Here is a 25,845-nt window from a genome sequence, read left to right as displayed (position 1 = left end):
CAGGCCTGCTACCATTACAAGTTTAACCCCATCCCATTTAATGCAGACTCGAGCCAAAAGTGGCATCTTTAAGCCAAAATAATGGACTTCTCTATATGCATCTACCTTTTCCCCTGCACATGAGCTTCTCTCTATTTCTGAGGCGCTTTCATAAGATTAATAAAAGCTGCTATGGATACTGAAATGACTGCTCTTGCAAAAAATGGAATGTGGAGTCTTGTTCCTTGCCCTTCGGGTGTCAACCTTGTAGGTAACAAATGGGTATTCAAAGTCAAGCGACTTCATAATGGTTCCATAGAACGATGAAAAACTCGTTTGGTTGCAAAAGGATTTTATCAATTACCAGGCATGGATTTTCATGAGACTTCTAGTCTAGTTGTAAAAGCTCCTACCATTCGTATAACCCTCTCCCTGGCTGTCTCAAAAGACTAGGCTGTCAGACAACTTGACATAAACAATGCATTCCTTAATGGAACTTTTGAAGAGGATGTTTATATGAAGCAACTAGATGGATTTATTAACTTGCAACGACCAACCCATATCTGCAAATTACACAAGGCCTTATATCGTCTCAAGTAGGCACTTTAAGCTTGGTTTGATCATCTCAAACATACTCTTCTTCACTAGGGATTCGTCAATTCTTGAGCTGATAACTCACTCTTTTTCTTTTGAAATAATGGTCACATGGTATTTGTGTTGATTTATGTTAATGATATACTAATCACAGGTGACTCCTCATTCTTTATAAACAGGTTCATTGGACAATTAAATGCTATGTTTTCTCTGAAATATTTAGGTATGTTGAGCTATTATTTGGGGGTTAAAGTTCTCTGAATTCCTGGTGGGATGCATTTACTACAAAGAAAGTACATTGTTGATCTATTGGATCGCTTTGAGTTATCCTATATTAAGCCATGTTCAACCCCAGCCATCATAGGTAAGCAGCTCTCTGCTATTGATGGGGAACCTATGGACAACCCAACTCAATATCGAAACATTTTGGGTGCTCTTCAGTATCTCACACACACCAGACTGAAACATTTCATACATTGTAAATAAATTAAGTTTTTACAGCATCTTATGTCTCTCCATTGGCAAGCAGCTAAGCGTGTTCTTCGCTATCTTAAGGGCACTATCTATTATGGTTTGTTTCTCCCAAAAATAGAACACGTGGATTTTGTTGCCTATACTGATGTTGATTGATCATGTAGTGTTGATGATAGGAAGTCTATTGCAGCTCATTGCCTTTTTCTTGGCCATTCCCTGATCTCTTGGTCTTCAAAAAATCAATAAGTGGTTGCTAGATCAAGTACAGAATCATAATACCGTTCTTTAGCTCAGATTATAGCTGAAATCACTTGGGTTCAGTCTCGTCTTCAAAAACTCAACCTCTGCCCGTCTGCTACTCCTATCATTTGGTTTCATAACTTAAGTGCCCTCTCACTAGCTGCCAATCTGGTCTTTCACTCTCGCAGTAAACAAGGTGTTCCTAAAACAATCGACCTTCGATATGTGCCTTCTTTAGATCAACTAACAAATGCTTTAACCAAACCATTGATAGAGGCCCACTTCACTGCTCTTTTCCACAAACTCAGGCTTCTACCTTCACCCTCTCGTTTGAGGGGGGATGTGAGAACAGAGGGGCCCAACTTAACAGAGCCCAAAGAGACCATCACAATAAATCATTAATCCTTTTCTTTTCCTCTCTATTCTTTATTCTTAATGATGTCGTTTGTTTGGTTACATATTTGTTATTCTTTTGTATACGTGTTATCTTTTCATTGGGTTTCCTTTGCAATCCCTGTATTATTTGTTGGATCCTTCTGTACTGAATAATTTATTTAATCAATTAAGCTCATCTGCTATTTCCTAAAATACCTATTTTTTTCACTAAAATAAACACTAGCCATTTCTAGATTTGCACACGATTGACAACTCTCTGATGGTGAGTTGTATGGGTAGGATTGACAAAATGATATTGAAATAAAGCATAGATTGCAAAAAATCTCAAATTAAGAAACACCAATATGGTATATATAAGCATAAGATCAAATCTACAATGGCCTTTGGAATCACACCCTATAATAAGACCCAATTCTATGAGGGTGTATGGAAATTTTTTTCATAATACCTTCCTTCATTGTTTGTCACAAATGTAGTATTCAAGAATTATGTGAAGTCTATAAAATAAATGAATGATAAATTAATAAATTATTTTATGACATTTCAAAAAATAAATGAGAGAAATATGTATCACGATAGTATTAGATATTTTTCCATTCAGTAATGAGAGGTTTTTCCATTGAGGAGTTATATTTTTAAGCTTTTTTTTTTCTTACCTAGTTTCATTTATGGTTGGGATTGTCATTGAATAAACTCACACAAACAAGTTCATTTAAAGGGGCTATTTATAGGTTAAAATATTGTTTTTGTCCCTATACTCATTCAATTTAGTCCTAATGCTTGTTATGTTGATTTTTTCCATAAACTTTTTTTTTTTTTTTTATCTATTCGTGTTTTCACTATAATTTTTACAAAAATATTCACATATTATACTTCTTTATATGAAAATTATTATTATTATTTAGTCAATTTCGATAAAAATTAACTTTAATATTTATTGTAATTACATTAACTTAAATTTGATATTTGAAAATACATGTACTAAAATTGAATTATCTTCAAAATAGAGAAACTAAAATATATGGACCTTATTTATACAAACTTGAAAACATTTCTTATAAGTTATGGCCATTATCCTCTTTTGGGTACGCCGGATGGATGACCCAAAAATTAGGTAAGAAATGTGAAATGATCTGGTTTTTTTTTTTTTTTTTAATAAAAAAAAGTCAAATGATCCTTTGCTGACGTCAAATTCGGGTGAAATTATCAAAATATATTTGCACACACATGCAAAAGAAGTCTCGCTCTCGCTCACCTGGCTCTTGCTTGTATCGCTCTCACTTTCTTTTTCACTTACAAATCATTATTTCTCTCACTCTCACTTGTTTTGCTCTCTCTTTGTTTCCTCACTCACAAAATCACTCATCTCTCTCAGTCTCGCTCACCGGGGGTGGTCACGTCAAAGCTGCTCGTGTGGACTCATCGTGCTGGAGAAGAAGAAGATATATAGAGGAAAAGAAGTGGGGAAGAAGAAGAAGACATGCAGAGGAAGATTTCTCGCACTGAGAAGAGAAAAAAAGAAAAAAGAAGGGTAATATCGTAACTTCACATGATCACGATATCAACAAAAGGACATTTGATATTTTTTTCAAAAACGGAGTCATTTACCATTTTGAACATTTAAAATGGGTCTTTTGGGCAATTGTCTCCCCCTTCTAACTAGACTCATTCCAAACTAAATCTATTATCCCTCCGTTTTTCATTTTCCCCCCAAAAGTTGTTGCAATTCTTATTTCTTACCCATCCATTTCCAGATTTAAATTTGTCTAGTCAGCCAAAAAAAAAAACTACGTCACTTTCACTCCCGCTATTCAGTCCTCTGGCTTTGTACATTCACTACCTACTCTCTGAACCTAGCTTAAATATAAACCTCCACTCTCTTCCTCTCTCACTCCTCTCAATCCTTCAATCGCCATTTCTCCCCCTTCACAATGGCGATTGCCTTAATGGGATCCTCTCTTCCACCTCTCCTCTTCCTCTGCATTTCCTTCTTCGCCATTGTTCGAGCCGACGATCCTTACAGATTCTTCGACTGGAATGTAACTTACGGCACCATTTACCCCCTCGGCGTCCCCCAGCAGGTTAGGTTTTCGCTTCAATTTCATTGATTCTTGTGTTCTTCGTCCAATTGAGAATGGATCTGAATCTGCTCTGTTCTTTCTTTTTAGGGCATTCTGATTAATGGTCAGTTTCCTGGCCCTGATATTCACTCTGTTACTAATGATAATATCATTATCAATGTCTTCAATAGTTTGGATGAGCCTTTTCTCCTCTCCTGGTAATTTATCTGTGACTCGAGATCTCCATTTTAGTTACTGAATGTGAAAATATGCTTCCTAGTTAATTTGGTCAAATTTAGGGGTTGGATCTGGTTTAATTAGTTGAAGAAGGTGTTTGAGACAATGCCTACAAATTATCGTTATTATTGGATCTATTGTCTTAATTGGAAGTTTGATTAACTGAAAAATGGTGTGTGGACTGTGGGATAATTAGGAATGGGATTCAACAGAGAAGAAACTCATACGAAGACGGTGTGTACGGAACAACTTGCCCAATTCCTCCAGGGAAGAACTTCACTTACATTCTTCAAATGAAAGATCAGATCGGAAGCTTCTATTACTTCCCTTCTCTTGGCTTCCATAAGGCCGCCGGTGGTTTTGGTGGGATTAGAATTCTCAGCCGCCCCCGAATTCCTGTTCCGTTCCCGGATCCTGCCGGCGATTACACTGTCCTCATCGGTGACTGGTACCAAGCCAATCATACGGTAATTAATCACTATTCAACCCGTTTTTTAAACTTCTTTTCAGAATTAAGCTATTCGTTAGATTGAACTTTTAATCATTCATATTAGTTTCAAAGTTGAGCTCTGGCAAATGTGAAAGAGGTGAAAAAGTATTGAATAATAGTCGCGGGATAAGGCCAGATAGAAGGGAATGGAATCGCCGTTTTATTTGACTTTTTTTTTCTTCCTTTTTTGCTAAATTATAAAAAAGAAAAATAACCATTCTTTTCTAACCCATGGTCTATTTTTGTGCATCTCGCACAAATACTACAAACTTTTCTTTTTTTTAAAAAAAAAATATTTTTAATATTTTTTTGGTAATTCATATATGATGTACAAAGATATGTTTATTTTAAAATATTTCAAATATTAAATATGAGTTTTTTTTTTCTTTTCACGGATGACCATTTTCCTTTATGATTAATGATCTATCTCCCACAAATGTATGAAATTTAAACTTCGACTTATTTCAGGGTGTACTATCACATTTTATAACGTGTTGCATTAGGGATGAACATGTGTATGGTAACCCTAATGCAATAATCATCTCTATTGCAATTTTCATTTTCTCACAATTTGTTATATTTTTTTCATTTTATGTTTATAGGAAGTGGGTCAATAATTATAAAAGTATTTAAAAAAAAGCAGTTGCACAAAAATTTCTTTGAAGATGGATGAAAAATTGAGTGAAGTGAAACGAAGGGTAGTGACTAAGATGCTTGTATGGATCAATCTTGAAAATATATATTTAAATAAGTACATTGAGGATATTTTTCTAAAGAAATAACAAAGTTTTAAAATATTTTTTATAATCTACTTTTTTTTTTTCTTTTCCCTTTTGCCTCTGTCGGTAGACATAGACCATTGCTGTTCTACTGCTTGACCTGTAATGTTTGACTCTCTTCATATCCTTTATGCTTCTCTCTCTAGTCTCTCTCTACTCAGATTAACAGCTGGATTAATTAAAGGGAACTTTATTTCTTCAATGGTGAGGGCCATGGCTGCCTGTCAGTGCGATAATCATAAGCTGAATTTAATTGATTTGTTGACATGTGCATCTATTTGATGAAAAGCCTTTTTCATTGTTTTTTTTCTTTTTTCCCTTTCGAAAGGAGCTTTCTGTATTGTTGGGCTGTATGGAATCCAGATTTTCCAGCCAACGAAAGCGCCCTTACGAATCCGTTTTGGCACTGATTCCTAGGCTCCCCTAAACGCGCTTTCCCCCAACTTAGGATCCTCCTTAATTTAATTTAACCATATGAAACTCTCCCCATAATTAGAAAAGACAACTGTATTCAACCCACCTAATTCTTAGGGATGATTATTATAATCCTAAATTATTATAGTTAAATTATAATAATTTATATTTTTGGTGTAGATTATTTTAGTTTTGATTATAACTGTATGTGTTCGAGATATAAATTATTTTAGTTTGAGAATGAAAGAGTAAATATTATAACAAAGAATAAAAAAATAATAGATTTGCTATAGCAAATAAGAATTTTGAAATAGTGTTTATTGTAGCTAATTGGAGTTTTGAAATAGTATTTATCATAAGAAAAGATGGTTACTATAGTCTTAAGATAATCTTAATACCAAACGTCCCTAAGTCATTATTATAGGCTTTTTCTTTCTTCTCTCTTTATATGAGATAAACCAATTCTCGCTAATTTATTAGCCCTGTTTAAGGTAACTTTTAGAAGGTAGAATTCTGAATCTGAAATGAAACACTTGAAAGAGAATGGTCGATCGGTTCGTTTTGAAAAAGGCGTCACATTTGTAACGGTGCAAATATAACATACTAAAAAAAGGAAAAAAAATTCTAAGCCCAACTTTAATCCACTTTCTTGTCCTTTTCTGTTTGGTTTGGCCTTCTAATAAGTTTTGGGTTGGGTGCGAACTCCTGAGTTTGATTCTCGGAATACCTCAAAGCCAAACATTGTTAAAGTGACAATATTTCAACTAGCATCGAGTATTTATTATCAACTTTAATGTGAGTGATATAAATCTCCAACTTTCATATAAAACTCCAAAAAGAAAAAAAAAAAAAAACAAATATACTATTTTGGTCTGTATTTTGAATTTGCTTAATTTTAATTCATTTACAATCATAGTTGAGTTCCTTAAAGGTAATTTTTCTTCAAAATTGATTAAATAATAAATAGTCCAAAGTTAAAATATGTGAATATATTTTAGAAATTATATTGAAATACACGTAGATAGCGAGAGTTTAAAAGAAAAAAAACCAGCAATAAACTAAGAGTAAGGATTTGAATTTAAGATTTATTGAAAAGAATTAAAATTGGACATTTAAAATTACAACTAAAATTGAGAAACCAAAATATATGGACGAAAATAGTATTTTAACATAAACGTTTTTTATACATGAATTTCACCAACCCCATTCTCCAAATAGTCCAATTGACAAGGAAATGAAAAAACAAAACAAAAAGGTGCGTCCTGTTCATTCTTGCTCTTGTCTCTCTTTTTTGCTTATTACCAATTTTAATCAGGGGGGCCATTATTACTAGGATTGGGAACGTGAGAAACTATTTTCTATTTGTTTTTAGGAAAGTGATTCCATCTCATGTGAAGAAGAAACATATACGATTTATGTAGAATGTAGAGAGAGAATCTTCTACATAACTAAATATAGATCTGAGCATTATATTATAGAAGTATTCCTTTCCCCTAAAATTTAGCCATTTTAAAATACAACAATTTGGATTTGTTTTTGCAGACGCTGAGGGCCCAACTAGACAATGGCTCAATGCTCCCACTCCCCGACGGAATCCTCATCAATGGTCGTGGGCCCAATAGAACTGCCTCTTTCAATGTGGAACAAGGTAATTAAGAAAGCTCTGGCTAATAACTTTTCAGTGAAAGCAAGTCGAATTTAAGTCATGTTTGTCCATCCGTAATTAAAATTAGTCTAATCGTGATAGAATTTTATTGATAGATCAATCTACTGAGCCTCAACGATAAACATAATTGAATTGCTTTAGATCACGATTACTTAAGTATTTTGCAAACGTAATTTGATTACGATTGAGATTGTTTGCTTTGTGTTGTCTGGTATCATTATCTTCTTATAGTTATCTTTGTCGTTTAAGGTCAATCAGTAACGATAACTATAAAAGTAACAATAATAATATCGGTAACAGTAATATTAATGGTATGTCCTAACGGGTCCTACGTATCAACAAACATGATAATCACATTTCATTAGGATTATAGAACATACATGTAACAACAACAAATATGACGAAATTGATCCACTTTTCAGATCATCATTGATGGATTAGAAAATAAAAGTGGTGTTTTAACTAGTAGTTATTAAGGGATAATTAGATTCGGAGGGGCTCATCATTAATTGGTTGATTGGTTGTGTATGTGTTTTATTAGGAAAAACTTACAGGCTGAGGATCTCAAACGTGGGGCTTCAAAGCTCTCTCAACTTCAGAATTCAAGGCCACAGAATGAAGGTGGTGGAAGTTGAAGGAACCCATACCCTCCAAACGGAATTCTCTTCCCTTGACATTCACGTCGGCCAATCTTATTCCGTTCTTGTCACAACAGATCAGCCGGCTCAGGACTTTTACATTGTTGTTTCTTCTCGCTTTACCACTCCTATCCTCACCACCACCGCTATTCTCCGTTATGCCAACTCCGCCGGCTCCGTCCAAGGACCGCCTCCTGGTGGCCCAACTATCCAAATTGATTGGTCCCTTAACCAGGCTCGAGCCATCCGGTAATTAATCTACCCACCTACCTAACTTACTTTTGTTTATTATAAATTAATCAAAATCAAATTTTGAGGTACGTTAGATAACTATTTGATGATTACGTTGTCCGAAAAACTAAAAAAAATCATTTTAGAAAGATCGTCTTTTGGAAAAAATGTTTGGTTTATTGAGGAAAAAATGAGTCAGACATGCCAATTTTACCTTAAACTTCAATTTCACAATTTTTCGTTTGAAGCATTCAATTTCATAAATTTCAATCTTTCACTTTTGATAAATTTTATAGTTTATCTATGATATTAAATTTTGGTGAACATCATATTTCCATTAATTTCTACATTTTCATAGATTTATCAACATAAGAAATAAACCAATATTTTTATTATATCTTAGAAAAAGTTCAAGAAACATGAAAATAAACAATTAAATATTACTGATGTAAATATAATATAAATAATAATATGTTTCAAAATCATAAAAAAAAAAAAATAAAAAATGTTGTAATAATTCTTTTATTGAAATATCAATAAAAATAAGATGTTTTCTATAAAAATGTTAAACAGTTTTTTTTTTGTTTGCAAATGTATTGTAATTAAAGTGTGGGATGGGAGAATCGAATCTCAGACCACGAGGTTGATAATATAAACACTATATCTTTTATTAGTAAATTGCATCTAATTCCACCTCTCTTCCTTACCCACTATAAATAGAATTTAAAAAATATATAATTATTTTTTTTAAAAAAAGATTGTCTAGATGGTGCAGCCTTTAATAATGTGATTAATTTGGCATGCGAATTGCAGAACCAATCTTACAGCCAGTGGGCCTCGGCCGAATCCACAAGGGTCTTATCACTATGGTCTCATCAGCACAACCAGAACCATTGTTCTGTCGAACTCAGCGGGGCTTGTGAATGGGAAGCAAAGATACGCCGTGAACAGCGTGTCATTTATCCCGGCAGATACTCCCCTGAAGGTGGCGGACTTCTTCAAAATAGGAGGAGTTTTCCGGGTGGGAAGCATTTCCGACTGGCCAAACGGCGGAGGAATCTACCAAGACACCTCTGTTATGGGCGCTGATTACAGAGCTTTTGTCGAAATTGTTTTCCAGAACAACGAAGACCTCATCCAGAGCTGGCATCTCGATGGCTACTCCTTCTTCGTTGTTGGGTAATTAACCTCTCATCTCCTGCTTCTTCTTCTTCATTTCTCTTGGTTTTTTTTTTTTTTTTTTTTTTTTTTAAATCTGAAAACAAATGTTTGTGAAATTCAGTATGGATGGAGGGCAATGGACATCAAATAGCAGAAACCAATACAATCTACGAGACGCTATTGCACGTTGTACCACTCAGGTACAACCAAACTCCAGTTTTTACTAAAATGTGTGGTCTTCAAGAAACAATTATCCCTAATCAAATTTCATAAGTAAAAGCAAATACTTCAAAATTTTTCTTTTTAATTTTCAAGACTACATGAATTTTGAAAACATGATTAGAATATAGATAACAAAATAGAGAACCTCAGATAGGAAAAGTGTGTCTATAAGCTAAATTTTTTCCGAAACAAGAAACCAACGATAGTTTAATAGCCATTTGATATTTTGTCTTTTATTTTTTTAAAATGTGTTCATAAACATTACTCTCTAATTAATTCATTGTTGTCTACTTTTTTGAGAGTGTTTCCGAAATCAGTGTAAGTTTTGGAAAAAAAATATAGTTTTTAATTTTTTTTTTTTAAATTTTGCATTAAATTCAAATGTTAACTTGGAAAAAAGAAGACAAACAATGGAAAGTAATCGGAAGAAAACAAACATTTTTTTTTTCTTTTGTGAAAACAAAAACTAATCTTTGGTAAATATTTTGTTTTAAATTTTTTTATTTTTGAAAATTAAACTTAGAGACATTGCTTTTACTCCCAAATTTATTCATTTGTGATCTAATTTTTATACGGTTTAAAAAAACCAAGTCAAAATTTGAAAATTTAAAAAAGTAGCTTTAAAAACATGTGTTTTATTTTTTGAATTTAGCTAAGAAAATCAACCATTGTACTTAAGAAATATGTAAATCATTATTAGAAATGGAGAGGAAATAAGTTTAATCTTCAAGAATCAAAAATAAAAAATGAAATAGTTATCAAAAAGAGCCTAAATAATTATCAAATGAGTCTTAAGACCGTTGATAACAATTTTGTTTTTATTCTACTTTTCAAATTTATGCTTTTTCCTCCCAATCTCTTCACTTTCGTTTTTTAATATTCTTAAATAAAACATTTGAATTCTTAGTTAATTTTTTTAAAAAATAATTTTTTAAAAATTACTATTTTTACTTTTTAAAATTAAGTCATATTTAAAAAACATAGGTAAAAAATAGATAAGAAATTTGAAGATGGAAGTAAAGTTTATTAGCTAGTTACAACATGTTTAGGAGTGATTGTAAAATGGTTAAAAAAATGGGGTCTTTTTAAATATAAAAAATATTATATTTACATTTTAGAGCAAAAAGATCTAAAAATACAAAACATTTGTGAAACTTTTGCTATAAAATATAAATATTTTTGGAAATTTTTAACTTATAAGATTTTTCCTAAAAAATCACTTTTGTCATTTTAAAAAATATAAATTTTTTTTTTTACCCATTCAAAATCAATTTCAATAATATGAAAAATGCATTAATTAAAGATATGTTTTATAGTGATTTTAAATATGAAAAAAAAAATCTAAAATCTATGATTTATTGTTTTAAAATAATTTTTGGAAGGAAGATGTGAAGTTAACCATTGTTAATGGCAGGTGTATCCAAAGTCATGGACTGCAATATATGTGGCGCTAGACAACGTAGGAATGTGGAATTTAAGGTCAGAATTCTGGGCAAGGCAGTACTTAGGGCAACAATTTTACTTAAGAGTTTACACTCCATCGACATCTTTGAGAGACGAGTATCCAATTCCAAAGAATGCTCTGCTTTGTGGCAGAGCCACTGGGAGACGAACCAGGCCACTCTAATAAGCCTCTCTTCCAACCCTAAACGTTTTGCCATTTCATATTTACGCCTTCTTCTGCTTGGGAACAACCCATTTATTATTATTTGCTTCTCAAAAAATGTCCTTAGCTCGAGGTCATTTTCATTTTATTTTTCTTTCTATATTCATACTATTTCATTCAATTTCCTTGCAAACTCTTTTTCCCCCCCTCTCGTTAATTAGGTCATAGATATTCTTATTTTTACAAGTTGAAAGTTATGATAAAGCCTAAATATATGACATTGTCTTGTATCTCTACTCTTAGTTTGATCCCAATCTTTAAAATAGTAATTCATCCTTATAAGACATTATATCTAAAATACTTTATGTTTATTTATATATTTATTTTATAGTAATAAGCTATTTTTATTTGTATGTCTAATATAATTAGATAATATTCAATAAGTCTATATATATTAGGGATGAGTATGATAGACCAAAAAAATCGGGCTCACTGACTAAAATCAATGGAATCGAAGGTGGTCGGTCGGAGAAAAGGAGGGACTCGGTTGGTGTTCCAAACTGACAATTTTTTTTAAAAAAGTCTAAAGAATAAAACCAATCAATTGACCTATGGCTGCTTTACACTCCTCGACGATCGAGGTCGGTTTGAACATTTACTAAATCGACTATGATGGTTTGGTCGAAAAGTTGACTCCAAATGATGGCTGCAAACCCCTAATATATGTCATATATATTTGGATTCAATCCTTTGTTAATAAATTTACGATATATTTAAAATATCTTATTTTTAAATACTATTTCTTTCGAAATATAATTATATTCGTATTGAAAATACTTCACCAAGTAATAGTAGATTGCCTATTTAAGAGATAATACGTTTGTGGCTTATTTTTTTGTAAATTTTTATTGACATATTGAACTTTAGTGACAATGGGCATCTATTAGACAAATCATAAAAAGAAAATTAAAAAAAATATATTTCAAAGAACAAAATTGTTGAAAATTTATACAAAATATAGCAAAATTTCAAAGTTTATCAATGATAGATATTATTATACTAATGTCGGTCAAAGTCTATCATAGATAGATTCTAAAATTTTACTATATTTTATGAATATTTTGGTTTATTTTGTATATTTGAAAATAGTCTTTTAAAAAAATATATTTGATTTTTTTTTTAATTCAGCTTTATGTAGGATAGAGATTTGAACTTTTAATTTGTTGAACGATGACCTATTTAATTTTATGGTCCCTCTTTTAAGTATGAGTTTATATTCTATATTATTTTATTGGTAGGGAAGAGGTAGGAATATAATACAGAAAATCGTTTTGTAAAAATAAAATATATTTATATCAACCATAAAGTATTACAATTTTGATCTTAAATTTTTGAATGTGTTGCAATTGTAATCCTTTAATAAGTCGTGGTTACAAATATTTTTAAAAACAAAAATCTCTTGCGTGTTCAATAAATTGATAAACACGTGAACCATGTAAAATTGTTACAAAACCAACATCAAAGATAATTGATTTATTTTCTAAAATCTATGAATTTTAACAAGCTTCTTCAATAGTTAATTTATATATTAGTTTTTTTTTTAAAAACAAGACATCACAAACCAAATTAACATGAACTAGAAAAGCAATAGTTCACATTAGAAATCCGGATCCATGGGGAAAAATCCCCTCACCAAGCTCGAAAACTGACCAAAAAATCTAAACGAGTTGCCACATGGTTATGTGACAAACTGCAAACAAAGTATCCGATTCCAAAAATAAACCTTTTTCTGTTTTTTGTTTTTTGTTTTTTTTTTTGTTTTTTTTGGTGGATACAAAGGTGAGTTTCTGATTCATTACTGTTGGAATTGGCAGTTTCCCAAAATTGGGGGATTTTGATTTTGGGTGGTTCACTAGAAATTATCCATTTGAGCATGGAGGTCAGCATTAGTCTCTGACTTTGCCTGGTTTGGCACGTCACTGCGCCATCCTTCCCCATTCCGTGCTCTGATCGATAGCCCCTTATCCTCTCCAATCTGTAAAACTGGTTTTGCCGATTTCAGTTTCCCATAGACTGAGGCTGCTTCGAGGTTTCTCATGGCGGATAATCCATCGCCCTTTGATCCTGCTCGTATTCTTGCTCACAAATTTCCTGAGGTTTGGGATTTCCATTCATTCACCTTCTTCTGTTCAATCTACGCTCTCTTTCTTTCGCTTTCGTGTTTTTGTAATCGAACTAGCTTTCATTAACATAGAACAATATATGAACACGAAGAATTGTTCATCTCTTGACTCTCAAGTCTGTTTAATTAGGTTTCTTATTGAGTTCGATGTCGTTTTGGATTTTGTTCTGTTCTCTCTGTCAGAATTAGAAGTGACAGGAACTTTTGTGTCGAGGCTTTTCTATCTTTCTTAGTGAACTTTTTGCTTTTGTTCTCGTCTTTCTCTTTTTTCAATGGTATAATTCACTGTGGACTTAACTTTCTCTTCCAATTTCTTACCTTAGCTATAGATTTTGTTACTTAGCCCTTTTTTTGTGTGTTCTCGGTGAGGATCAGGAGTTTTGACGAGTGGTCTGTGCTTGCGCACGAAGCGAATAATTTTGTCACAGAAAATTTCATATTGAAGAGTGCAGGGGTGAGTTCTTGGTGGCCAGTGCCTTTTGATTCCTATTCTCTTTTGTCAGTGGATCTGGAAGGTGAATAGATAAACAACCTAGGCTTTCTTCTTCTCTACAACACGTGGACACATTTGGTTGGATACTGTCCATGTTTGATATATAATCAAACACGACGGATTAGTTAATTTTAAGTGAATTGTATTGTGCTGTATTAAGATAATTGGTTTTGAATTTTATTTCTTATACTGAATGGTTTGAAAAAGGATAGTTCGGTTTTGCATTTTCAGAACCTTTTTTAAGGCATCGCTTCATCTTGGATACATAATTTTTTTTTTTTCCTTCAACTTCTTGATAATGTTGTATGTTTTCACCTTTATCTAACATTAGCTTTTGGATGTTGACATAAGATGGTATATTTATCAAGTTCTGAAGGAATCATAAATTTATTGTTGTTTTCTTTTAGAAGTTTGGGTTTGGATGTTATAAGATGGTATATTATCAAGTTCTGAAGGAATCATAAATTTATTGCTGTTTTCTTTTAAAAGTTTGGGTTTGGACAGCCAGCTCCGTGCATGCATGCGTTCATGCACACACACACATATATGTATATATTTGCCAACTTTAGTTTCAAATACATCACTAGTTGAGGCTATCGATCTGCATCTATTGGTTGGAGAAGAAAATTTACTAATTTTCACATGTTATTTTGATTTTCTTTTCCATTAGACGTGTAGAAATTGATTTATTCTAATTTATTTTTGCTGTAGACGACATCCACCTATACTGAGAGGTAAATCCTTATTACTAAGCTTATGCATTCAACTATTTTACTTGAGGGAGGCTAGTGTTGCTGTCGATTAGTGTGCTTCTTGCTGTTGATTGACAGAGATGTTGCACTCTATGCTCTGGGTATTGGAGTGTGTTGTCAGGAAGCTGTGGATGCTGATGAGCTGAAATATGTTTACAATGAAAATGGTCAAGAATACATCAAGGTACTTCATCTACAATTTGTAAAATATGTATTGAGATATATAAAGAGGGCAGAGCATGGTGGGAATTTGGGGCTGAGACTACCATTTTCAATGGGCTGGGGGGTCGTGATCAGTCAATTGATAGAGATCTGGAGGAAGTGCACTATTGTGATTTTTGGGCTTTTCTAACGTTAAAGATGTTAAAGATGAATAACATCCTAACCATAGCCTTGGCGAATAAAATCCAGTAGGAGACATCTTCCACCTCTAAGCATAGCCATGGCAAATAAAAGCCTTTGAGCTTTTCTAATGTTAAAGATGAATCAATAATACATATATTTCTTTTGTTTTTTTAAATGTATCCCAAAGGGCTCTTATCTACTACATTTTTTTGTTTGATATCCATGAGTATTTAGGATGCCTATCTCGACTAATCTCACGGGATAAAGATAACATGCCTGTCTCTATAACATTGGGTCCCAAGGAAACTAGTAGGATGTTGAATCCTAGGTAGATGACCACCATGGATTGAATTCATTTCCTCTAAGTCCTCAATTATACTCATGACCCTTTTTGACCACTAGGCCAACCCATGGTGGTTCTATGTTTTTAATATTTTTAGAAACTGATTTGTTGCTATGTACATCTCCCATGTTTGTGACTATGCATCTTAGCTTGAACTCATTTAATCTAAGCTCTTTATTATTTACATGGGACCTTATTGACTACTAGGCCCATTCATGGTGGTTAAAACAATAGGAACTAGTATTACATTCACACATTCAAAGGAAACAAGCACGAAGTCTTAAAAAAGGGTTAACTTTTTTTCTTTTTGATAAGAAAAAATTTCATTGATATATGAAATTACAAAAGAGAAGGGGAGAGAGTCCCCGAACCAAAGGAGTTACAAGAGACATCTCCATTTGGACAAAAGAGAATCAAAACTATACGAATTGAAATGTTTAGACAATTTACACCAAGAGATAGCAATGTAGATCACATGGTCTAAGAAAACATTGAAATGTTGGGCTTTGTTGTTGAAGAGACAATTGTTACGTTCAAGCCAAATCGACCACAAAAAAGCTCTAACGAGCTGTTTCCAGATAAGGCCCTTTCTACCCTTGAAAGGGTGGCTGTCAAGAACAAGGGATGGAAAATGGGTAACATCAGCAGGAAAGACCACACACCAGTTGCATGCACGAAAAATGTGGTTCCAAAACTTCTTGGAGAAAGGGCAGAACATGAAGAGATGACTTTGGTTTTCCATGTCATTCTGACAAAGGGAGCACCAATAAGGTGAAAGTGTCATTGTGGGGAGGCAGCACTACAGTTTGTCGGAAGTGAGGACGGCCTTATGAGCAAGCTCTCAAAGGAAAATTTTAATTTTTTTTGGGATATTGGTCAGACCAAATAGCACCTATCGGGCCTTCATATAAATTGGTGCCATTATCAAAACTATTGTCGATCCAAGATTTTGTTGTGTAGGTCCTCGATGGCTCAAGCTTCCAATACCACTTATCTTCTGTTTGCAGGGGCGGATGTGATGCAAGCAAATGTGAGAAGACAACCTATTCTTCTGTTTCTAGGTCATTGAGGTGTCTATGGGGATAAAGATTCCACCCACCCTCCATTGAGTTCCATAGCTCGGAGACCATAGCACCCTTGGCGAGGGACAACGCAAATAGATTGGGAAAAGCAACCTTCAAAGGGTTGTTATTCACCCACGAGTCTCCCCAAAAGGAAATAGATCGACCATTATCCAAGGTTGAAGGTATGACAAAGCTTTCCATGGGCCCTTGGCAATGGACAAAGAGCGGGAACCGGCCTTGTTGCCACACCTAGAAGTGCCAAAATTTGCAGCAATCACCCTTCTCTAGAGAGCAGATTTCTCCACCCTAAAACGCCAAATCCACTTTGCAAGAAGGCCCTCGTCCCTAAGCTTGAGGTAGGTGACACCCAAGCCACCAAAAGATTGGGGAGAGGTAACTTTGTCCCAACGAACAAGGTGCAAGCTCAAACCATCGTCTTTCCCTTTCCAGAGGAAATCTCTATAGAGCTTTTCCATAGTATGAGCCACCTTACTAGAAAGTTTGTAAAGGGAGAGATAGTATGTAGGCAGATAACTCAAGGATGCTTGAATGAGGGTCAACGTCCCTCCTTTAGAAATGTAAGATGAACCCCAAGCCTTTATTCTTTGTTCAATTTTTTCAACCACGGCCCAAAACGATAAAGTTCTAGGTTTTCCATGGAGGGGAAGCCCAAGATAGGAACTTGGCCACGAATCCGCCTTGCAATCATATAAATCCGCAGTGTATGGAGCTCACTAGCAGAGAGGTTAATACCCATAATTTCAGATTTATGGTGATTAATGGATAACCCCCAATAAGACTCAAAAGACTTAACAACGTCAATTACGTTTTTAATAAGTGCATGGTCGTAGGTGGAGAAAAGTAGGGTATCGTCTACAAATTGTAGGTATGTGATAGTGAGCTTGCCCTTGTCCACCCCGAAACCCTGAATCCTCCCATCCAAGTATGCTTGTGACAACATCCTACTAAGGGTATCAATAATGATATTGAAAAGGAAGGGTGAGCGGGGATCCCCTTATCTAATACCTTTAATGGCATGGATTTTCCCCCTAGGACAACCATTGATGATCATAGAGAAATTTGCAGATGAAAAACATCCCATGATCCATTTTCTCCAAAGACAATCGAAGCCTCTGGCTTGTCATATGGAGTCCAAAAAGGCCCAATCAATGGTATCAAAAGCCTTTTTTGTATCGAGTTTGATAACAATGCTCTTCTTGCCCTTTCTATTCCACTCCTCAATGAGCTCATTTGCGATGAGTGATGCATTGAGAATCTGACGGCCTTCAACAAAGGTTGATCGGTGCTTGAAAATGAGGAAGGGGAGAACACTCTTAAGCCTAAAAGAGAGGACTCTCGGCAATATCTTGTAGATCCCAGTAGTGATGCTGATAGGTCTGAAGTCACCAACTCTCTTGGCATCAACACGCTTGGGGATGAGGCAAATATAAGTCTCATTAAGATTAGCATTTACAATACCCTTCATTAAAAAATCCTAGAACAACCTCAATATGTTGTTCTTAAGGATGTGCCAAGATTTTTTATAGAACTTAACCATCAGGGCCCAGGGACTTGCTTGTGCCAAGAGTGCAGACCGCACACCAAATTTCCTGTTCGGTGGAGGGAGATTCCAACAACCGGACTGCTGTTTAGTAAGGGAGGGCCAAGCAAGTATGGGGAAAGCATGTAGATTGTCCTTCTTCGTATAAAGCCTGGTGTAGAAATTCAAAAATTCATCAACAATGTCAGGTTTCGAAAGAAGGCTCACACCATCAGAGGAGATAATTTCAAGTATAGTGTTTGCCTCCTTCTAGTGGCCATAACACGATGAAAGAAGTAGGTGTTGAGATCACCTTTGTTAAGCCAAACGGATTTGCACTTTTGCCGCCAAAGGGTTTCTTCTTTGGCCACCACAATGAGGAGTTTAGCCTTGAGACTCTTTTTCTGTTCCCTATGGATAGGCAGGCTATCATGTGACTCCTCAAGGCTGTCCAACAGAGTGATTTAGCCATGAGTTGGTTTTTCTATGTACGAACGCAACCGAAAGTGGATTTGTTCCATACTCCGAGAATCTCTTTAAGGCCTTTTAACTTGACAATTAAACCATGTCTAGGTCGACCGTGCAAAGGAGTATTCCTCCACCAATACTCAACTGTGCTTCCAAAATCTCTATGCATTAGCCACATTTTCAAAACGAAACGGTGTAGGGCCCCATTTGTCTGCACCAATGGATAGCAAGATAGGGTAATGGTCAGAGATGGGTCTTTCCAATCTCTTGGATGTGGTATAGGCAAATTTTTGTTGTATGCTATCTATAATAAAAAATTTGTCTATAAGGGTGAAAACAGGGTAATGTCTATAACCAGACCAAGTGTACAAGCCATTGTGTAAAGAGATGTCCAGCAGGTCTGCCATATCAATAGAACAATTAAATGCTTTCATACACGCCGATTATGGTCTGCCACTTAATTTTTCATATGACCATCGAGATGCATTGAAATCACTTGCAAGGATCCAATTTTTTGTGCACAGGAGATCATAGAGTTCTTGCTAAAAAAGGGGTCTATCTCTAGCACGAGACGGACCATAAATACTAGAAAGCCAAAAGGGAAAACCGTCAGCCAAGTAGAAACGCAAAGTAAGGGAGAAGAGACCTTTGATAACTTCTCTGGAAACAAAGGAGGGGTCGTTCCATATGATGATGATACCTTTAGTAGTACCCAAAGCCTCCAACACAGGCCAGCTAATATGTCTCGAACTCTAGAGTGACTTTATAATTGTACAATCCACCTCTTCAAGTTTGGTTTTTTGAAGGATAACTATCATAGGGTTGTGTTTAAGGATAAGATTTTTCACCATAGCTCGTTTTTCCCAGGCATTTATACCTTGCTCGTTCCAGGAGAGAATAATCATTTAGTTGATGTCGACCCACCAGAAATGGCCTTGGAGGATATCTTTTCATAGTCGATAGATGAAAAGAGCATTTTTAGCTCATTTATGCCTCTTGATTGTTTCTATGTTCGCTTGACTCTTTTAGAGGAAGAAGGGATAGCCGTGATGCGCAGGTTATGCTCCAAGAGCCAAGGGACCACAATCCAAAGATGGTAAGTTGGGTCAAGTGTGGATGGTTCCATATCCTCTTCTGGGTCAAGGTCACTCTTGGCCAAGACGGTAGTTTCGATCAAAGTATTATGTAGGTACAGTCTAGGAAGGAGGAGGGGGATTAGAGAAGGCAGAAGGGGGGGCAGTGGAGAGAGGGAGAGGACTGTTAGATAAATCCTCATGGTCGGAGAAATTAGGGCAAGAGGCTAAGGATAAGAATTTTGTTCCAAGAATGAGGTACAATTCTTTGTTTTGGATAGAAATGGAGAGTTTTCGAGGTGATTGGCATAAATCAAATGGGTTAGAGTGAGGGGTAGGGAGGCGGGTGGGTCGGGTGGGGCAATTGGTGATGGATCAGTGCACGTTTGCGGGTTGGTGGTAAATGGGTAGGGTGGGTTGGGGTAAGGGTAATTTGGGTTGATGAAGTTAGCGAGAGCGAAGGAGTCAACCAAGGTAGATAAGCCTATGGATTGTTTGGGGGACGTGGGCTTGGATCGGGTAGTGTCAAAAGGAGCGGGTGGTGGATGGGCTTTAGTGAAAAGATTGGTGGGCCAGTTGGAGTTGGAGAAGGGGTTTGGGGGGTGGCGGGTGGGTCAGCAAGAGAAACGTTAAGTCAAGAGGAGAGAGGACGAAGGGTTTGGTGTGGAGTCAGAAGAACGTACCTGTGTGGCAGGCCTACCATTGGGGACAGGGTACGGTCCAAAGAGACCTTTCTGCAAATCCTTAGATTCATTGGGCGTCGTGCTAATCGGAGAGGAGAGATCATCTGGTGGGTAGGCTCCATGGATTTCGACGACAAAACCTAGAAAATGATCACTACAAAAAACTGAGTTGATTTGAACTGTAACCGGATTCGAGGAAGGGGAAGAGATCCAATTTCTGTCGGAAGGAAGCGTGGGGAATTTTTCTCAATTATTATCGATGCTTCTAAGAGATCCAAACGAGAGAGGGTTATCTTGGCCGCCTCAATAAAACCTCCGCAGGCGTCCCCAATAAATTTGAAAGTGGTGTCGTCCCATCGATCCAACGGGAGATTCCTGATTCTGATCTAGCCTCCATAACAGGGAATGACGGGGTTTTCTTTTGCGGCACTGTTGCTCCATGGTGAGAATTTAAGAAAGAGAGGACCCACCTTGTACCAATCCTTGATTGCATCAAGGATTTTGGCTTGGTCAGTATTTTCACATCATAAAAGAGTGCCATCGGCTTGTATCGGGTTAACGGCGCAACAATCACAAACGTGGATCTGTAACGCTCTCATAATGTTATACCAGTCGTCGTGGAAACATTGCCTCTTGATGATAATAGTCGTGCTGAAATGGATTGTGCCATATATGGGTACTCCAAAGATTGTTTGTCCCGTCAAGTGTCGACCTTTAGAGTGGGGGGGTGGTATAGAGCTGCCAGATAGTTGGGGCAATAATGGTGGCTGGTTGTGGGCCATGCTGCTGTTTGTGAGAAGGATTGCAGAAGGGTATAAAAAGCTTTCCATTCCCTTCTGTCTTCACCAATCGGTATAAGGATCTTGTTAAGGCCACCATTGTTATCTAGTTTGGCAATCTCGGCCAAGATGCCTCTTCTGTTTGAAGATTTTTCAGTCCAGATCGTTTGATCGTCGAAGCGAAATTTTTTTAAAATTTTCTGGTTTAATGGGGCAGTCAGTAAGGTGGAAAGGGACTTGGATCAGGTCAGGCGGATGCAGGAAGCCCTATAATGATCGTCGGAATCGATGGAGAAGACTTTCCGGTTGATGGTCACAGAGGAAGGCTTAGGCGGATACATTTCGGCTGTAGATAAACCGGGAGGTGGATGGGTGAATCATGTTTGCTGGATACAGAAGGGAGGGGGAGTGTGTCGGGATGGAGGAGAGAGTCCATATTTGGTTTTTATAAAAAGGGGATAACTATGGTGATACTAGAAGCTCTTCAACTACGTCCATTTCTCCACCAAAAGATACCCCCACTTATTTTGCATTCCCGTTACACAATTTTGCCTTCTCTATTGTGTTTTACCCTGGAGGCGTGAACCTCACTTGTGTCCCCTACTTCTCCTCTCATTCTTAATCCTTCGATCAATTTGTCCTTTCCTCTTTGTTAGAACAGACCCCTACCTTCAGATTATGCTTGTTTTGTCCTTTTATGTATCTTTTTATTAATTGGCTCACTCCTCCTAAAAAGTATATTTCATCTGTAATTCAAATACTTCATGTGATTCATCATCTTCTTCCCTGCACGCTCAACATAGAGCAGAGATGCCAATTTATAAGCCAATTGATAGAATTTTATAGGGCATGCACTTTTACAACTCTAATACACAGCAAACGGCTGTGATTCTTCATCAATTATTTGTTACTTGAAGTTTCTCTTTCTGTAGGTTCTGCCAACATTTTCTGCTTTATTTATCCATGATACTATGAGAACGGGTCTGAGCTTGCCTGGATTGTCGTAAGTACTCATGTATTCATTTGAGAAGCTAGCAAGGTTCTTTTGTGTGCTAATGCTAGTGTAATCTTTATTTTCTATTGTTAAAGTTGTTCTGCCATCTTTTCTTTTCTTATCCCTGTCATCAGGTTTGACCCAAAGCTCGCTCTTCATGGTCAGCAATACATTGAATTGTACAAGCCACTGCCATCAAGCGGATATGTAAGGCTCCGTACTGAATCTATGTTTGATTATCTTTAGTAGTTCCCATATCAGGTTTGTATGTGCATTCCTTAATGCTGAAATATATTTATATTTATTCTCATGGGGTTTTACCTGCGCAGTTGGAGAATAAAGTCTCTCTTGCTGGGCTGCATGACAAAGGTTTGTACTTGTTCGACTGGTTGTTATTTTGACTTTTTTTTGTACGATATTTATTTGATTTTTGTTGCTTATAGTTGAATGCAAATGATTAAAAGTGAAGTCCCATATAAGAGGTTTATGAGAGAACGAATCTATTAATTTTAGACCTTTTCTTTGAAGTGTCAATAAATATTCATAATCATTTTCAGGAAAAGCAGCTATTCTTGAGATTGCGACAAAAAGTTATGACAAAAAGTCTGGACAATTATTATGCATGAATCGGTAAGCAGTGTTTCTTCTTCTTTTTATTTATTGATTTATTATAATTATTATATTTTACTAAAGCTTTTAAGGTGGTTATGGGAGGGATTGACTATGGCTGGATAAACTTGGCAGGACAAGTCTCTTTCTGCGAGGTGCCGGCGGATTCTCAAGTTCTTCTCACCCGTTCTCCTATACAAACTACCCGAAAGATCAAGGATTGGTAGGAAAAATTCCAAAGACACCGCCTTTTACTGTGTATGAGGATTATACTGGACCATCTCAGGTAAGTTGGCAATGACTGCTACAACGAACTTTTGTTTGTTTACTTTTACTTTTACTTTGGACTAAATATATTTAATGGTTCCTAATCATTTAATTTTTTTTCAATTTAGTGCCTTGCTATATTAAAATTCTCAATCAGGTCCATAAAATATAATTGTTAAAATCTGTCAAGAAAAATCTTTATATCATTAAATTATTATTTTATTTTTATTTACATGTTTGGATGAGTGGACATGATGTTACTTGATTATTAATGGACAATTTGACATACAAACTCCTCCAACCTGCTTGATAGAATCCAACCTGTGTCCATTATCAAAATTCATATCTTGTAAGTAATATGCTCGAATATATTAACAAAACAATAATTGAATGAAACATAACTTTCTATTAACGAAACTTATCTGGATTTTATAATAGAAAGACTTAATTGATAATTTTTAATATGGGGGTAAAGTTGATAATTTTAAAAGATTTAGAATCAAATTGAGAAAAAAATTTAAAAGATAAGGGACCCTCTAATATATGTAACCTTTATTTTCCTCCTTTTTTTATATATTGCAGGTTATCATTGCTTAACAGTTTTTCATGGGTGGTTATTTTTATTGCACTATACAAATACCAGTATTGTTCTCATACTTTAATCTTGTTATCTCATTAATACAGAATTTTCTCTTTTTGTTATTTTGATCTGCAGGCATTACTGTATAGTTTATCAGGTGACTATAATCCTCTTCATTCTGATCCTGTAGTTGCAAAGATTGCAGGGTTAGTATCTCACTCACTTCTTGTTTGCTGCTATATGATCCAATTTCCTATGTTTTTGGTTGTCAGTGTTTGGAATTTGAATCGTCATCGTTTTTAATATGTTCATCAATCTTTATAAACCTAGCGGGAAATATTCAATATGTCCTTTCATCAATGCCCATAAAACTGGCTAGATCTTCATCCTTAATGTATGATCAGAGTGCAGGAACTAGGAAGTTACCTTAAGGACAATGAGTACAATGAGTACAATGATAATGATTTAGATTTTGATGCCTTGTTCCTTGCTATATATCTCTTTTTTAGTTGAACAATTTTTGGGTGGGAGGTCAAACCGATATTTGGGTTGGTGAAAGTGTTGTCTGCATCAAGTTATAATCGAAACGACACTACATGCCATGTTGAATCGACTTAATGGTTATTGTAATGCTAGGAAGGTTATTGTAATGCTAGGAATGGAGTTTTGATTTCATTTCATTGGTAAATGTAGTCTTGTAAATCACTTGATATGAGTTTTGGTTTATAATCACATATTTTTTGAAACAAATGCAACTTTATTCACTTGAAAAATTATTCAACTGCAATGTTATAGGTTCTCGAAGCCAATACTTCATGGATTGTGTACATTGGGATTTGCTGTGCGGGCAGTAATTAAATGTGTGTGTAAAGGAGACTTGAGCAAAATAAAATGCTTATTAGGAAAGTTTCTTTTGCACGTGTACCCAGGTGAAATTTTGGTAACGGAGATGTGGCTTGAGGGCTCGAGGTATGCTTCTGCTTCTTTTCTACTGCATAAGTTAACTACTTTGTAATCATATGTTTGAAGACATCGAATAAAATAACCCAAGAGGAGCTTTTTTAAAAAAAGTCAAATGCTCCTATAATCACTTTTGGAAAACACAAATTAGGGGATATTTTTTTTTTTCAGAAGGCACATAGAAATGCTTTTTCAATTTTTCAAAATACTTTAAAGTTTTAAGCCTAAAGATTATGATGAATTTGAAAAGTGTTTTTACTTAGAAGCTAGGAAGCACAAATACAGATACGTCCAAATACGTGAGAAATATGTGTTTTGAGGTATATGATTTTTCTTTAATTTTTTTTAAATTTTTTATTTTTTAGATGTGCGTATCCCCTTCTAGATACGTGAAGGGGATATGCTGGATCTTTTTTTTTTCTTTCTAAATTTAAGTCCAACCATTTAAAAATTCCAACTCATAACCTATTTTATTTAAAGTTCACTTAAATCTAGTAAACCAAACAAAATAGATTAAAAATAAAATAATAAAATAATAAAAACAGAAAAGGTAAAAGAAAAAACTGCAATAGTAATTAAATTTTCATTCTTCTTTTCTCTCTCACTATCTAAATCATGATTCATGCCCCTCTCCCTTCACCTTCAACTTCATTCTTCTTCTCTTACTCCTCTATTATTTGCTCTAGTTGCTTAACCATGATTCCACGCTGCTAGATTCTTTTTTCCCACTCTCTTAAAAAATAACGTAACTTCAATGTATCCGTATGTTAGTTTTAGGAATTGGCGCATCACTCTGTTCTATTGTATCGGTATATTATATTTATATTTGTATCTGTGCTTTTGAGCTTAGAAGTACTCTATACTATTCTAGAAGTGATAAAAGTTCCATTCTAAATAGACTTGAAACTGATGAGAGAACTGCCCATATACAATGTAGGGTCCTTTATCAGACAAAGGTAAAGGAGCGAAACCGGGCTGTGTTATCTGGCTACGTGGATCTTCATCATGTAGCTTCGTCTCTGTAAATTTATTATGAAGGTACCTTCATATATAATATGTTGGAAATGAATAAGTTGACCTCTGATCATTCTGCTTCTTTAGGGTAATTCATATGACTAAGCTCCCTAGTAAATCACACGACTGTACCTTATTTGTTTTGGAATGTTTCCCTTTCTTCTTGGCAGAATAAAGATCTCAAACGTATGTGGGTAATGCAGTGAATGGAATTCATAAATTTGCTTGTGATTTTATCTCCATTCCCCCCCCCCTTCAATTTGGATTCTTCTTGAATTAAATTTTATGGTTATACATGATAGCATGATAGTGAAGAACAATTCTGATTGTAGTTTAAAGAGAAGAGGAATATTAGATCAGTTATTCTTGAATTGTTATTTACACGACTGCCATGGAAATGAAGAAGTGGTTGATCAGACAAGAATAAGAAGTGCAATACTCTACCATACTCCCCTTTCCTGTACATACACATAAATATATATATTTATATATATAATCACTTTTTTAAAAAA

The 25,845-nt window shown here is 35.1% G+C and overlaps 2 protein-coding genes across 3 annotated transcripts; both read left to right on the top strand.

Annotated features, from left to right (window-relative positions):
• Positions 1 to 3,447: 3,447 nt before the first annotated feature.
• SKS5 (SKU5 similar 5) lies at positions 3,448 to 11,545 on the top strand. The gene is made up of 8 exons (XM_039030457.2): positions 3,448 to 3,764; positions 3,852 to 3,961; positions 4,177 to 4,447; positions 7,206 to 7,311; positions 7,871 to 8,216; positions 9,012 to 9,377; positions 9,481 to 9,559; positions 10,996 to 11,545. Exons 1-8 carry the CDS (start codon positions 3,615 to 3,617, stop codon positions 11,206 to 11,208), a joined length of 1,641 nt encoding a protein of 546 aa, XP_038886385.1. The 5' UTR covers positions 3,448 to 3,614; the 3' UTR covers positions 11,209 to 11,545.
• Positions 11,546 to 12,690: 1,145 nt separating this feature from the next.
• ECH2 (enoyl-CoA hydratase 2) lies at positions 12,691 to 25,564 on the top strand. 2 transcript variants are annotated; one of them, XM_039028493.2, is made up of 12 exons: positions 12,691 to 12,948; positions 13,062 to 13,343; positions 14,574 to 14,596; positions 14,693 to 14,798; positions 21,842 to 21,912; positions 22,038 to 22,110; positions 22,233 to 22,272; positions 22,461 to 22,533; positions 22,648 to 22,798; positions 23,495 to 23,565; positions 24,155 to 24,328; positions 25,257 to 25,564. In XM_039028493.2, the coding sequence occupies exons 2-12, from the start codon at positions 13,284 to 13,286 to the stop codon at positions 25,342 to 25,344; spliced, it is 930 nt and encodes a 309-aa protein (XP_038884421.1). In that variant the 5' UTR covers positions 12,691 to 12,948; positions 13,062 to 13,283; the 3' UTR covers positions 25,345 to 25,564. The 2 variants fall into 2 exon arrangements, with proteins under 2 accessions (XP_038884421.1, XP_090168650.1); XM_090312524.1 differs by lacking the exon at positions 12,691 to 12,948 and having other exon boundaries at positions 13,005 to 13,343.
• The last annotated feature ends 281 nt before the right edge of the window (positions 25,565 to 25,845 follow it).

The sequence above is a fragment of the Benincasa hispida genome, chromosome 4 (genome assembly GCF_027475165.1).
Source record: "Benincasa hispida cultivar pf3 chromosome 4, pf3_genome.v1.1, whole genome shotgun sequence".
Taxonomy (NCBI): Eukaryota; Viridiplantae; Streptophyta; class Magnoliopsida; order Cucurbitales; family Cucurbitaceae; genus Benincasa; species Benincasa hispida.
This window is presented reverse-complemented; position numbering and strand designations above follow the sequence as displayed.

Coding starts and splice junctions, on each gene's coding strand:
- SKS5 (XM_039030457.2), top strand. CDS start 3,615: ATGGCGATTGCCTTAATGGGATCCTCTCTTCCACCTCTCCTCTTCCTC. Junction 3,765..3,851: donor CCCTCGGCGTCCCCCAGCAG/GTTAGGTTTTCG, acceptor CTTTCTTTTTAG/GGCATTCTGATTAATGGTCA. Junction 9,378..9,480: donor TACTCCTTCTTCGTTGTTGG/GTAATTAACCTC, acceptor TGTGAAATTCAG/TATGGATGGAGGGCAATGGA.
- ECH2 (XM_039028493.2), top strand. CDS start 13,284: ATGGCGGATAATCCATCGCCCTTTGATCCTGCTCGTATTCTTGCTCAC. Junction 13,344..14,573: donor TTGCTCACAAATTTCCTGAG/GTTTGGGATTTC, acceptor TTTTTGCTGTAG/ACGACATCCACCTATACTGA. Junction 23,566..24,154: donor GTAGTTGCAAAGATTGCAGG/GTTAGTATCTCA, acceptor GCAATGTTATAG/GTTCTCGAAGCCAATACTTC.